Source organism: Crocodylus siamensis, chromosome 1, assembly GCF_052110815.1.
Source record: "Crocodylus siamensis isolate JL-2025a chromosome 1, ASM5211081v1, whole genome shotgun sequence".
Lineage (NCBI taxonomy): Eukaryota > Metazoa > Chordata > Crocodylia > Crocodylidae > Crocodylus > Crocodylus siamensis.
This window is the reverse complement of record NC_143395.1, coordinates 423,012,603-423,027,889: the sequence shown is the minus strand read 5'-3', so window position 1 is coordinate 423,027,889 and position 15,287 is coordinate 423,012,603. Positions and strand designations below refer to the sequence as shown.

The 15,287-nt window shown below is 50.5% G+C and overlaps 1 protein-coding gene and 1 pseudogene across 1 annotated transcript; one reads left to right on the top strand and one right to left on the bottom strand.

The window, feature by feature from the left end:
* The first annotated feature begins 501 nt into the window (after positions 1-501).
* On the top strand, positions 502-1,496 carry LOC149875652 (olfactory receptor 52K1-like; annotated as a pseudogene).
* A 127-nt stretch (positions 1,497-1,623) lies between these two features.
* LOC149875651 (uncharacterized) lies at positions 1,624-13,017 on the bottom strand. Its single transcript, XM_090061593.1, has 3 exons — positions 12,928-13,017; positions 10,869-12,669; positions 1,624-1,656 (listed from the first exon to the last, which is right to left on the bottom strand). Exons 2-3 carry the CDS (start codon positions 12,372-12,374, stop codon positions 1,624-1,626), a joined length of 1,539 nt encoding a protein of 512 aa, XP_089917719.1. The 5' UTR covers positions 12,375-12,669; positions 12,928-13,017.
* Positions 13,018-15,287: the final 2,270 nt, after the last annotated feature.

The window sequence follows — 15,287 nt, the reverse complement described above, 5'->3', positions numbered from 1 at the left end:
CCTGTGAGTGTACGACTATTGCTCCAGAAGGATCTGCTCTGTGAAAGAGCAGTGTATTGGGTTCCATGACAGACCTTATCATCCATATAAAACTGATGTTTAAGAGCAGACAGGGACATTTTTGCTCTCTCACAAGTGAAAGGTAAAAAAGAAAATTAAAACTCCTTTTATTGTCTGAGGGGCAAGAGATCCTTAAACCATCAGTGTGTGACTGAGGGGACTGAACCGAGCTTGTCCAAGCCTTCTTTAATATGTTCCCATGGAAGCACGGATGTTTGAAATGGAAAAGTCTAACAAGGGTTTATGTGGTCCATTCCTAAGCAGCTGGTGCAAGATTGTTTCTCTAAGGCTTTGTCCAGTCTACTCTTAAATATCTTGGGCAGTGGGTTTCCTTTGGAGGGTGTTCCCCACCCTGATCCATCTCATTGCCGAGCTGTTTCTCAAGACAGGCAGCAGTTTCACCTTCCCTGTTGTGTGTTGTGTGCAGGTCCGTGTGCCCAGATGCAGGGAAATGAAACCCATGCTCAGCCGAGCCTCCGAGTGACTTACAATGACACAGACCTCGGCCATGTCTCCTTCATCCTTATTGGCATCCCTGGGCTGGAAGCTTTTCACCGCTGGATCGCCATCCCATTCTGCCTCATGTACATCATCACGCTGGTGGGGAACTGCACCATTCTCATCATCATTAAGACAGAGGTGAGCCTTCACAAACCCATGTACCTTTTCCTTTCCATGCTGGCCATGAATGACCTGGTAATTACCACATCTGCCATACCCAAAATGCTCAGCATCTTCTTGCAGGACTCCCAAGAGATCAGCTTCACTGCCTGCCTGGTGCAGATGTATTTCATCCATGCTTTCTGCATCATTGAGTCTGCCATCCTGTTGGCTATGGCCTTTGACCGCTATGTGGCCATCTGCTACCCGCTCCAGTATGCAACTATCTTGAACAACCCAGCTATTGTTAAGATGGGACTGGCTGCAGCAGCCCGGGGAGTGATCCTGGTGATTCCCTGCCCTGTCCTCATCAAGAGGCTGCCCTACTGCTCCCGGAAAATCATTGCACACACTTACTGCGAGCACATGGCTGTGGTGAAGTTGGCTTGTGCAGACATCACTATCAACCAGATCTATGGCATCTGCGTGGCACTATTTGTGGTAGTGCTGGATGTGATGCTCATCACCACTTCCTACATAGTCATCCTCCAAGCTGTCTTCAGGCTCTCCACAAGTGATGCCCGTGCCAAGGCTTTAGGCACTTGTGTAGCTCATGCTTGCACCATCCTGGTCACATACACACCTGCCCTCTTCACTTTCCTGACCCACCGGATTGGCCGAAATGTCCCACCTTACATTCATATCCTCCTGGCCAGCCTCTATCTCCTGGTACCCCCCATGGTGAATCCACTGGTGTATGGGGTGAAGACCAAGGAAATCCGTGACAGGTGTACAGCCTTTTCAGCTATGGCAAGAAGATGGTTAAAAAATATTAAGGATTGAGTTTCTATCCCATGTTTCTAATGATAAGAGCAATGTCTTGGGAGCAGGCATGGAATATTTTATTCCATTCCTCCCAAGTAAGGAGACACTACAGTTGTAGGAGCCACAGAGTAGATATATTCATGAAGGCTTCAGACAGGGAAATGAAGCTCTCTGTGGGAGAAAGGAACAAGGTGGGTGGCTGTTAATATTCTCCATTAATCACTGTGCTACACAGTGTATAGGAGTTCCCTGTAACGTCCCTTTAAGAGGAACAGCCCAACTGTGGGGCAGTTGGCTAGGCAGGGAGTATCCCATTAGGAGCTTTAAAAAGCTGCCAGAAGCATAAGTGAGAAAGGTGGAAGCAGGCTGGGAGCAGAACAGCTGTTGGCAGCCTAAAGACTGGGTTTTATTTGGGAAGAAGCAAAACCCACCTGCAGGCAACCCACAAGGCAACCCGCTCCTATGCTCTCTGCTGCCTTGAACTGGAACAACTACGGTGTGTGCCAAAGGCTCTGGACAGCTCACAGCTCCTGAACCCAGGGTTATGCCATTATTGGCTATGTGCTAGGCACCGCATGCACCCACTGCAGAAAAATACCCCACCTCGAAGACCTTGCTGCAGTTTTAAAGATGGGCAACAGACTAAAAAGGTCTGGGGATTGTTGGGGCCTGCTTCTGAGCACGTTCTCATACATTATGCCATACAGGTGGTAAACACTGACTCAAAAAATATGCATTCTTCGTCCACGATGGCCCCTTCACTGCCAGCTTCATGGCAGCATCGTGGAAGTGCTGGAAGCTACATCCTTGGTGCTGACTCCCTGCTGCAGCTTGCAGTAGCAGCCGATGCCAGCCCCATCAACAACCTCCTGTCCCAACACTCCCTACAGCTCCAATAACCTTCCTAACAAGAAGGGAAACTTTTTTGATTGTCAGAGCAGCAGCACAATGAGAGGGGCAGGAATCGCCTCCCTTGGAAGAGTCCGAGAAGAGGCATCTGTCTAGAAGGGGTTAGGAGCATTGCATCCTGCATCTGTGCCGGGGTTGGACTACATGACCCTCCAGGTCTTTGCTGAGCCAATTAATCTGTAATTCCAAAGGCCTCTCACATCTCTACCTCCTCTTAACCTGTTTCGTCTCATGCCATCAGCCTGCCTCCTGTGTCCCACCTGCCTCTAATTTCTCAGTGCTTCCTCCCATTTATGTCCCTAGCATATTCCCTCTCTCTTCTCTCTCCCCTGATGGCCCTAACATAGGGTCTCTGGGGTTGCCATTTTGTCACAGGGCATGTTAGCTCAGGACCCCCTGACCTCTGAGCACCCTGAAGTTCTACGCAGAAAAAAAGGCAGCTCCTCTTCAATGAAGGCATGTACTGGGGCAAAGGCCAGAGGTCCTCTGTCCCATCCAAAGGGCTAAGCATCTCACCTAGCCCTGTGCACTTCCAAGTCATCTCAGCTGTTCTTTCTCCAGTCCACCCAGACACGAGCCCCAAAGCTGCTCAGATAGTCTCTCTACTCAGACAGACCCCAACTCTCCGCTTGTTCACCCTGTATTGGCCACTGTCACGGTGATCCCGCCAGCTTCCCTGGAGCTGCGTGGGTCCCATGAAACTATTCAAGTCTTTGTTGATGCTGGAGGTCCGCCTTGTCAAATCCCATGCTCTCTTTTGGGATCCTATGACCCCAGCTGACTTCCTACCCTTTGGGCGGGGGGCTGGACTCGATGATCTCCCGAGGTCCCTTCCAGCCCTGATGTCTATGAAATCTATGAAATTAATAGCAGGGACTGAGCAGAAACTCTATTCATTCTCCTTTTCCCAGGTACCAGCTTTACAGGGAAACTGAGGCACGCAACATTATTACAACATGAACACAGTTAACACAGAAATATTGAAATAAAACCCCATAGTCTACAGCACATTTCCCTGAAGGCGGTCTAACTTTGATTCCATAAAAACAGAAAAATAGGGCTAGAAGAGACCTTTGAAGTCTAACGCCCAGCTTAAGGCATAGTGTCTCTATCTGTATTGTCTATCTAGTCACCCCTGTCAACCAAGTTGCCTTCCAGCTTCAAAGTCTGAACCAATTCCTCCCTACTAGTAAGCAGTAAATTGAGAAACTTTAAAAGTGATTCCCTCCTCACCCCACAGTGCCAAGGGGGAGCTACTGGGGGGAGAGAAAGAAACAAGTGAGATGGAGGGTGTGTGATTTAGCAAGGTGGCTCCTAGCCTGGAGAAGAGCAGGCCTTGGGTTCTGGCATGGCCCCCTCCTCCCAATGTCAAAGAAAAGAATGCACTGTGCTTTATTCAATGATTATTAAACCCAAGGGTAGTGCCTAAATTCTCACAGGAGCACTGGAAAGATACCTGGATAGTGCCTGGCTTGTAGCATGGTAGTTAGAGCACTATGCTAAAAAATCAGAAGGGCAAAGTCCAGCCCCTAGTGATAGGGAGCAATCTCTGGTGCTTCAACACCTAGCACCAGATCCCATCATCATGGTCAGTGATGATACGATGTCCTGCACTCCCAGACACCTCCTGCACATGCAAGTGATTATTAGATTTCTCTTCAAGCCCCTTATGGAGATACCAGATACTTGGAGCCTCAACCCACATGCTTTAAATCTACTCCCAGAAGGTATGTATCCCTTCCACGAATGTATCCCAGTCCATCTGAAAGAGATATAGGCCCCTTGCCCCTACAACCTTCTTTCTTTGGAAGGCTATTTGAGAACTTAATTCCTCAGATTAGATGTTTTCTAGTTTCCTGTCTGAATTGTATCAGTAGTCTTCCCTTTCCCTTAAATTTACGCTGCAACACATACTTATCAAGAACAATCCTAACTCCTCTCAACCTCAGTTTTGTTAAGCTAAACAAGTCTAGCTCTTTTAAGCTTTGGTCATTAGAGGGAGCCCATATCCCACAATCATGCCTTTCTTTGTACCTGTTCCAGCTTATATTAGAAAATGAGGGTGGGAAGGGACCTCAGGAGGTCACGTCTAGTACAACCCCCTGCTCCAAGCAGGACCAGCCCCAACTACATCATCCCAGCCAAGGCTTTGTCATGCTGGGTCTTAAACACCTCCAAGGATGGAGGCTCCACCACCTCTCTGGGGAGCCTGCTCCACTGCTTTACCAGCTGCCTAGTGAGAAAGCTTTTCTTACTATCCAACCTCAACTTCCCTTGCTGCAGCTTGAACCCATTGCTCCTTGTCCTGTCATCTGCCCCCACTGAGGACAGTCCAGCTCCAGCCTCTTTGCAAACCCCCTGCAGGGAGGTGAAGGCTGCTATTCAAGTCCCCTCAGTCTTCTCTTCTTCAGACTAAATCAGCCCAGTTACCTCAACCTCTCCTCACAAGTCATGTCCCCCAGCCCTTGAACCATTTTCCTTCTCCCCGCTGGACTCTCTCCAATGTGTCCACATGCTTTCTGTAGTGGGGGGGCCCAAAACTGGACACAGACCTCACCAGTGCCAGATAGAGGAGAAGAATAACTTCCCTCAATCAGCTGGGAACACTCTTAATAATACAGACTAGTATGCTGTAGACTTCTTGGCAATAAGGGCACCCTGTTGGCTCATATTGTCTACTGAACCCCCAAAGTCCTTTTCTGCAGAGCTGCTGCCCAGCCAGTCGCCCCAGCCTGTACCAGTGCATAGGATTGTTCCCTCCTAAGTGCAGGACTTTGCACTTGTCCTTGTTGAGCCTCATGAGATTTGTTTTGGCCCAATCCTCCAATATGTGTAAGTCTTTCTGAAACCGGCCCTACCCTACCTAGCATATATCTACTACCCCCTCCCAGTTTGGTGTCACCTGCAAACTTGCTTAGGGTGCCATCCATCACATCTTCCACATCATTAATGAAGATATTGAACACAACCATTGTTAATATTTTTTAACAGAGGTGATTAGGACTGTATACAGTATACAAATGATGTCTTACCAATGCCTCATCCATCTCCACTACCCAACCTAGAAGAATTGCACCCTGGAATGGAATTGGCCTTTTTAATGGTCTCACCACCACAGCAAGTCATACCCGTCTTACAATTGATCAATACAATGTCTTCAGTCTACGAGCCACCGCTCTACATCAAATGTTCTTAGCGTTAGTCCCTGAAAGCATGGCCTCGCAGGTAGTACTGTTTGGTTTCATACAATTTTTAGGTTAACTAATTCTTTGTGTGTGACAATCCTGTCGTCCTCAGTATTGGCAATGCCATCCAACTCTGTTGAAAGAAACAGCTGTGTACTTGTGAAATTCATAGATGACAAAGTCAATAACGAAAGCAATATTAAACAGGATTGGTCTCGAGACTGACTCCTGAGGAACAGCACCAGAACCTGTCTCGGTCCTGGTAACCCCCTTTTCAATGCACCCTACTGGAGTCTCCCCTTTGGTCAACCTCTTATGCACCTTACAGTTTTAGGTCAGCTCCTTATGTAAAATCCTTTTTCACTTCATAATATTAGGTCAGCTTTTTAAATTAACTCTTTAGGTCAACACTTTTGGTCAACTCCTCAGCCCTTAGGTCAACTCTTTTGGTCAACTCCTCAGCCACCTTACAGTCCCTGTCCTTCCCACTGTTGTTAATATTTTCCATGAGTTTAATCTATTTAAAATCTATTGCACTGCCCTCATATGAAAAATCAGGTATCCTGTCACAGAACGACATAAGGTTTATCTGACATGATCTTCCTTCAATAAAACCATTTTTCATGTCTCATTTTCTGTTTATTTTCCATGCCCTTAATTATTGTTTCCTTCACATTGCTTCTAAGACCTTGAGTGATATTGATGTCATGCTAATAGCCGTGCCATTTTCTGGGACTCTTCTGTTCACCTTTTTAATATAAACACCGTATTTGCAATTCTCCAGTCACAGGGTGTATCTACAGGCATGTGTAGGCCTTCTGCAATCTACCATATAAGCCCATCCATTACAACTACCCACATTAAAACCTCCCAGGTTTATCTGCTGATAGCTATCCAGTATGTAACCGGAAGCTCTCCTAAGCTCAGGGCCTGAGGTGGAGTTTCTTCCAACCTCACCCGACTCCTGCAGTGTGTGCATGACACACCCAAGCACATGCCAAAAACTTCTTGTTCCCCTGTTGCAACCGTTCTGTAGCCAGTTCCTTTCTCAGTGGCTTTGAGGCTGGGGAGAGACATGTAGTGGCAGACTGACTCCTGGTTCGGCTTGAAGAACTTGAATAAGAAGCTTGCTTGAGTGCAGTCTCTCAATATGCCTCCTTCTTGTCTCTCCTGCTCATTGAGCTCCCAAAAAATAATTGCAAATAGGTGGGAGCTTAAGGTGCTTCAGGTGAGCTGAGGTCAATCTCTTCTGTATCCCAAAAGGGAAGTATAGACATGCCTAGAAGCTAAGCCCCACAAACTGAATGGCCACTGAAAATGTTATGCTATCACCTCTAATTTTTCTCAGTATTCTGGGATGTAGGTTACCTAAGCACCCTAATGTTGTCACCATTGGCAGTGCAAATTATGCTTCCACCTTAGATATACTAATCTCCATTGCCTTCCTATATATCTTCAACCTTATTAAAGGCAAGGCAAAGTTTTGATTTTGTATATGGGTCATACCTAGATTATGCAGAATCTCCACATGAGGTAATCTCTTCAATTGATGGTGCAACCTCAATTCCTCCTTCTTAGTTTTCTAAGGATTTTCTCATATTCACTTAATTTTCTTTGTAAGATCCAGTATCAGTGAAACAGGGTTGGATTGGCTCAGATCTCAGAACAAAGACTCCTGAGGGCACATCTACACATGCATTAGTACGCTTTAGTTAATGTGCATTAAATCCAGTACCTTGTTGGGCACTTTTACATGTGCTCCATGGGTGGATGGAAGGGATGGCACTTTAATTAGAGTGGCTGTCAAAGATTCTATAATTAAAGTGCCACTGCATCTCATGTATCAGCGTCCCTGCACTTCAAAATGGCAGTGGGAGTGCTTGAACTAAAGTTTGACAAGCTTTAGTTCAAGTGCCCTGCTGCCATTTTGAAGTGCGGGGGCACAGATACATGAGATGCAGGAAGCTACTGGAGCATGGTAATTGCTGCGCTCCAGCAGATTTGATTAATCAAGTCTGCTCTGTTGTGGTGGAATTACACCATGTCCAAGTAGCCTCTATGCAGCCTCCATGCTTGTGTATAGGTGCCATCCATTGTGAGGTACTAAGAAAATGTACATTAGCCTACCTTAATGTACATTAACTAAAGAGCATGACTTTAAGTCACCCTTAATGCACATTAGCTTATTTTAATGTGCATTAACTAAATAGCACTTTTTAAGTGAAGGTTTAATGCGAATTAAAATAGGCTAATGTGCATTAAAACACATGTGTAGACATACCACCAGTGATCATCCACATACGACCTTGGTTCAGTGCATCTTCCCTAAGTCAACACTGAAGGCAGTGCCCCAAATCTATGCCTCTGAAACTACTGCTTTGATCATCAGATATGGAACTTAGTGACCATTAAAGAATCCTAGGATCTTAGGATCGAGGGGCAGGAATGGATCTCAAGGGTCAACTGGTCCAGTCCCCTACACAGATAGTTTCATAGTTTCTAGGGTCAGAAGGGACCTGAGCAGATCATCTAGTCCAACCCCCTGCCATGGCAGGAAGGAGTACTGGGGTCAAATGACCCCAGCAAGATGTACATCTAACCTCCTCTTAAATACCCCCAGGGTAGGACCCTGCACCACTTCTCTTGGAAGTTGGTTCCAGACCCTAGCTGCCCTGACTTAAACTAAGCCCGCTGGGGGATGGGGGGACTACTGCCACTGCTGGCCCACTGAGCAACCCTTGCTTTTGCCTGCCTCTCTACTAATGCCAGGAGCCTGGAAAACAAGCAGCAGGAGCTTATCCTCCTGCTCAGTGCAAAGAATTATGATGTCATTGGGATAACGGATACCTGGTGGGACTCCACCCATGACTGGACCACGGGTATAGAGGGCTATACCCTGTACAGGAGGGATCGTGTTGAAAAAAGGGGCGGGGGTGTAGCTCTCTATGTGAAGGAAAGCTACATATCCCTGCAAGCTGATGTTGGTGACTGGCATGGACAGCTAGAGACCCTCTGGGTAAAAATTCGTGGGGAATACGGCACAGGGGACACAACGGTGGGAGTCTACTACAGACCTCCCACTCAAAGTCTTGAGCTTGACGAGGAGTTCGCCTGGGAGCTGGCTGAGGCCGCTTGCTCCAGGACCTTGGTTGTCATGGGTGACTTCAATTACCCAGACATCTCGTGGGAAGATCACTCAGCTAAATCTGAACGGTCGCAAAGCTTTCTCTCATGCGTGGATGACCTCTACCTGACTCAAGAAGTCTATGGGCCAACAAGAGGCAAAGCGCTGCTTGACCTGGTACTGGCTACGGGGGACGACCTAATCGGCGACCTAGTGATCGATGGGAAGCTGGGTGGCAGCGACCACGAGCTGATCACCTTCACCATCTGCCGTAAAGCTGGCAAGTCAGTCAGCAACACAGAAGTCCTTGACTTCAGAAAAGCCAACTTTGACAAGCTTAAGAGGCTAGTCGGTCAGGCCCTCAGGGACCATGACCCCAGGGAGATGGGAGTTCAAGAAGAGTGGTTGCTTCTCAAGGAAGCAACCCTCAGTGCACAAGCCAAATCTATTCCAACACGGAGGAAAGGCAGCAAGAAGTCACAGCAGCCCCCCTGGATCTCCAGGGACCTAGCGGACCTCCTGCGGCTAAAAAGGAAAGCCTACAAAGGATGGAGGACAGGATTCACCTCCAAGGAGGATTACTCCGCGCTGGCCCGGTCCTGCAGGGAGCAAACCAGGAAAGCCGAGGCTGCAACTGAACTCCAACTAGCTTCAGGCATCAAGGACAACAAAAAGTCCTTTTTCAGATACGTGGGGAGCCGGAGGAAAAGCAAGGGCAATGTTTCATAGTTTCATAGTTTCATAGTAGCTAGAGTCGGAAGGGACCTAGGTAGATCATCTAGTCCGACCCCCTGCCTTAGCAGGAAAGAGCACCGGGGTCAAATGACCCCGGCAAGGTGCTCATCTAACTTCCTTTTAAAAATCCCCAGGCTAGGAGCCTGCACCACTTCCCCTGGAAGCTGGTTCCAGGCCCTAGCCACCCTGACTGTGAAGTAGCGCCTCCTAATATCTATTCTAAACTTACCCTCCACCAGTTTGTGACCGTTATTCCTGGTCACTCCTGGCAGCGCACGGGGGAACAGGGACTCCCCCAATACCTGCTGATCCCCCCTGACCAGTTTGTAGCAGGCCACAAGGTCCCCCCTTAGCCTTCTCTTGTGGAGGCTAAACAGGTTCAGGTCCCGTAGCCTCTCCTCATAAGGCCTGCCCTGCTGACCCCTGATCATACGAGTGGCCCTCCTCTGAACTCTTTCCATATCGTCCACGTCCCTCTTGAAGTGTGGCGCCCAGAACTGGACGCAGTACTCCAGCTGCGGCCTGACCAGTGCCGCATAGAGGGGGAGGATCACCTCCCTGGACCTGCTCGAGATGCATCTGTGGATGCATGACAGGGTACGGTTGGCCTTCTTGACTGCCTCCCCACACTGCCGGCCCATGTTCATCGTGGAGTCAATGACGACTCCAAGATCCTTTTCCGTCTCCGTGCTGGCAAGAGGAGAGTTCCCCAACCTGTAAGTGTGGTGCCGGTTCTTCCTCCCCATGTGCAACACCTTGCACTTATCAGTGTTAAACCCCATCTTATTCTCATCCGCCCACCGTTGCAACCTGTCAAGGTCAGCTTGTAGCCTATTGCACCCTTCTAGTGCACCCACATCCCCCCACATCTTAGTGTCATCAGCAAACTTGAACAGGGTGCTTTCTACCCCCTCATCCAAGTCACTGATGAAGATGTTGAACAGTGCAGGCCCGAGGACCGAGCCCTGGGGGACCCCACTGCCCACGTCCTTCCAGGTCGAGAAGAACCCATCCACTACCACCCTCTGGGTGCGGCCCTCCAACCAGTTGGTGACCCATTTGACCGTGTGGGCATCGACACCACAGTCTCCCAGCTTTTTGATGAGGACAGGGTGAGAGACAGTGTCGAAAGCCTTCCGGAAGTCCAAAAAGACTACATCCACAGCAACCCCTGCGTCTAATGATTTGGTGACCTGATCGTAAAAGGCCACCAGGTTGGTCTGACAAGACCTGCCACTGATAAACCCATGTTGGTTGCCCCTGAGCATGCATTCCCCCGCAAGGCCCTCCTGGATGTGTGCCAGGATAATTTTTTCAAAGAGCTTACCCGGGATTGAGGTCAGACTAACTGGCCTGTAATTTCCCGGGTCCTCTTTTTTTCCCTTTTTGAAGATAGGGACCACATTGGCCCTCTTCCAGTCCTCCGGCACCTCGCCAGAGCACCACGAGTGCTCATAGAGCCGTGCCAGGGGTCCTGCAATGACCTCAGCCAGTTCCTGTAGAACCCTAGGGTGAAGATCGTCCGGACCAGCGGACTTGAACACGTCCAGCCTCTCCAGAAGTACCCTAACTAACTCCTCGCTAACCCCTGGCCCAGGCGTGTCTCTCCCGGGGCCCGAGGGGGGCCCAGCAGGGAGGTGGCTGAACTGGTCCCTACTTAGGAAGACAGAGGCAAAGAAATCGTTAAATATGTTAGCTTTGTCATCTGGCGTGATGACTAAGTTGCCCATCGTGTCCTGCAGGGGCCCCACATTACCCGGGACCCTCTTTTTACCCCCTATGTATTTGAAGAAGGACTTCTTATTGTCCTTAATCCGGGAAGCTAGTCCTATCTCCAACTCTGCCTTGGCCCTCCTGACTGCCCCCCTACATCCTCGGGCGACTATAACATAGTCCTTCTTGGCGATGACCCCATCTCTCCATTGGGTATATGCCTCCCTTTTAGCAAGGAGACATTCCCGGATGCTCTTAGTGAGCCATGGGGGTTTATGTGCCCTCCTGCTCCCTTTGACCCTTGTTGGGATTACCTCCCTTTGGGCATGGAGGATCGTCTCCTTAAGGAGCAACCACTCACCTTCGACATCTGATTCCCTTCCCCTCTGGGTCCTCAGCGCTTCCCCAACTATCCTCCTTAGCTTGTTGAAGTCAGCCCTCCTAAAGTCTAGGGCTGTTGCCTTGCTGCAGCCCTTTGCCACCTTACGCTGGATGGTGAATTCCAGCAAGCGATGATCACTGTCTCCCAGGTGGCCCATCACCCGCAGCCCCCTCACCAGGTCATCACCCGTGGCCAGCACTAGGTCCAACAAGGCGTCTCCCCTGGTGGGACTGTGCACCTCCTGGGTTAGATGGAGGTCCTGTAGTCTGGCTAAGAACCGACGTGAGCGATCAGACTTGGCTGACTGCTCCTCCCAGCAGATGTCTGGGAAGTTCAGGTCCCCCATGATGACCACATCCTTAGCCCTCACTGCCTCTGTAAGCTGACCTAAGAATTCCAGGTCGAGCTCTTCTCCCTGGTTGGGAGGTCTATAGTAGACTCCCACCGTTAAGTCTCTCTCCCCTGGACTGCCTTTTACTCTAACCCAGAGCACCTCAGAGTGCCCCCCCTCTACCCCCATGCTAATTGACGAGGAAGTATATTCCTCCTTGATGTAGAGTGCTACTCCTCCACCTTTCCTTCCTATCCTGTCCTTCCTGTATAGCCTATAGCCCTTGACACTCACCGCCCAGTCATGCGATAAGTCCCACCACGGTTCTGTGATCCCTACTATGTCAGGGCTGGTGACAGCTAGGAGGAGGGCGAGTTCCTCCTGCTTCTTCCCCATACTTCGAGCATTCGTGTAGAGGCATTTGAGGCCTTCAGCGGTTGTGCCCACTGACCCCCTAGTCTCAGCAATGCCCCGTCCCCCAACGCTTACCTGTTTCTCCGTTTTGACCATTGGTCTGGGCTCGCTGGCTGTTGCTGGGCCTGGTATCTCATCGTCTCCTCCGCCCTCATCTTCCCCCTCCCCCGACGAGCCTAGTTTAAAGCCCGCCGAAGGAGGTTCACCAACCTGGAAGAGAACACACGCTTACCTTTAGGGGAAAGGTGGAGCCCATCCCATCCCAGCATGTCTCTCATCACGATGTGCCGGTCATGGCTGAGGAAGCCAAAGCCCGCCTCGAAGCACCATTCCTGTAGCCTCCAGTTGGTCTCCGCAATGCACATCTCGTGACGTCTGCCGCGTCCGCTCACTGGCAGGATGGAAGAGAAGACCGCCTGTGCGCCCATCTCCCTCAGCACGCCTCCCAGAGCATGGTAGTCCTCCATCAGGCGATCAGGGGCTCTCCTGGCCGCATCGTTAGTACCCACATGGACAAGGACCATGGGGTAATAATCGGAGGGCTGGATGATGGACTGGAGCATCCCCTTCACATCCTGAATCTTCGCTCCGGGCAGGCAGTATACCTCACGTGCTGAGGGATCCTGGCGACAGATGGGGCCCTCCGTACCTCTCAGGATGGAGTCACCAATCACGATGACACGACGCTTCCTCCTCTTAGGCCTCTTGACTCCCGCCGCCCGCACAGGACATTGTGTGCGCAGAGTCTCCTCCCTGGTATCTTCCACTGCCCCCTCCTCCTCCAGGGCTGCCAGGGCCTCGTACCTGTTCTCCAGATGGACAGGAGGAACTGGTGCCGCAACATGGTTGTTGGACCCCTGCTAAACCAGATGGGGCAACTGACAACTGACACTCAGGAAAAAGCCAACCTATTCAATAGGTACTTTGCGTCAGTCTTTCATCAGTCCCATGGGACACCCATGCCTGCCATGGGACAGGGGAATCTGGGTGAGGGGGATCCCCTACCCTCCATCAATGCTGACCTCGTGAAGGAACACCTTGAGAAGCTGGATACCTTCAAGTCAGCCGGCCCTGACAATCTGCACCCCAGGGTACTCAAGGAGCTGGCGAGCGTCATAGCCCAGCCCCTGGCACGGATCTTTGAAAACTCCTGGCGCTCTGGTGTAGTGCCCGAAGACTGGAAGAAGGCCAATGTGGTGCCGATCTTCAAGAAAGGGAGGAGAGTGGATCTGGCTAACTACAGGCCCATTAGCCTGACTTCTATCCTGGGGAAGATCTTAGAAAAGTTTATTAAGGAGGCCATCCTTGAGGGACTGGCCCAGGCTAACATCCTAAGGGACAGCCAGCACGGGTTTGTTGCGGGTAGGTCTTGTTTGACCAATCTCATTTCCTTCTATGACCAGGTGACCTATCACCTGGACGAGGGAGAAGAGGTTGATGTCATATATCTTGACTTCAAAAAAGCTTTTGATCTGGTATCCCATGATCACGTCTTGGCCAAACTGCCCAGTTGTGGCCTTGGCTCCACCACGATCCGCTGGCTGGGAAACTGGCTCCGTGGTCGGACCCAGAGGGTTGTAATCGATGGCAGTCACTCATCGTGGTGCCCTGTGACCAGTGGGGTCCCTCAAGGCTCTGTCCTGGGACCCATCCTGTTCAACATCTTCATTAATGATGTGGACATTGGAGTCAGGAGCGGACTGGCCAAGTTCGCCGATGACACCAAACTTTGGGGCAAAGCATCCATGCCAGAAGATAGGCGGGTGATCCAGGCTGACCTGGACAAGCTCAGCAAATGGGCAGACGAGAACCTGATGGTGTTTAACACCGAAAAATGCAAGGTTCTCCACCTTGGGAGGAAAAAACCTGCAGCACCCTTATAGGCTCGGCAGTGCTACGCTGGCTAGCACTACAGAAGAAAGAGACTTGGGGGTCATCATTGACCACAAGATGAACATGAGCCTCCAATGCGATGCTGCGGCTAGTAAAGCGACCAAAATGCTGGCGTGCATCCATAGATGCTTCTCAAGCAAATCCCGGGACGTCATTCTCCCCTTGTACTCGGCCTTGGTGAGGCCGCAGCTGGAGTACTGCATCCAGTTTTGGGCTCCACAATTCAAAAAGGATGTGGAGAAGCTTGAGAGAGTCCAGAGGAGAGCCACGTGCATGATCAGAGGTCAGGAAAACAGACCTTATGGCGACAGGCGGAGAGCCATGGGACTCTTTAGCCTGGAAAAGCACAGGCTCAGGGGTGATCTGATGGCCACCTATAAGTTTATCAGGGGTGACCACCAGGATCGGGGGGAACGTCTGTTCACCAGAGCGCCCCAAGGGATGACGAGGTCGAACGGTCACAAACTCCTGCGAGACCGTTTCAGGCTGGACATAAGGAAGAATTTCTTTACTGTCCGAGCCCCCGAGGTCTGGAACAGCCTGCCAGCGGAGGTGGTTCAAGCCCCTACATTGAACACCTTCAAGAGCAAATTGGATGCTTATCTTGCTGGGATCCTATGACCCCAGCTGACTTCCTGCCCTTTGGGCGGGGGCTGGACTCGATGATCTCCCGAGGTCCCTTCCAGCCCTGATGTCTATGAAATCTATGAAGTCTATGACTGTGAAGTCGCGCCTCCTGATATCTAACCTAAACCTACCCTCTGCCAGCTTGTGACCGTTATTCCTGGTCACTCCTGGCGGTGCTCGGGGGAACAGGGACTCCCCCAATGCCTGCTGATCCCCTGTGACTAGTTTATAACAGGCCACAAGATCCCCCCTCAGCCTTCTCTTGTGGAGGCTGAACGGGTTCAGGTCCCGCAGCCTGTCCTCACAGGGCCTGCCCTGCTGTCCCCTGATCATACAAGTGGCCTCCTCTGGACCCTCTCCATGCTGTCCACATCCCTCCTGAAGTGCGGCACCCAAAACTGGACACAGTCCTCCAGCTGCGGCCTGACCAGTGCCACATAGAGGGGGAGGATCACCTCTTTGGACCTGCTCGAGATGCATCTGTGGATG

Excerpts from the sequence above, each read along its gene's own strand:
- LOC149875651 (XM_090061593.1), bottom strand. The coding sequence starts at position 12,374 with ATGGTCAAAACGGAGAAACAGGTAAGCGTTGGGGGACGGGGCATTGCT. Across the intron at positions 1,657-10,868 it reads ACTCGTGGTGCTCTGGCGAG|AGAGCTTCATTTCCCTGTCT; the intron begins GTGCCGGAGGAC and ends TTTCTCCCACAG.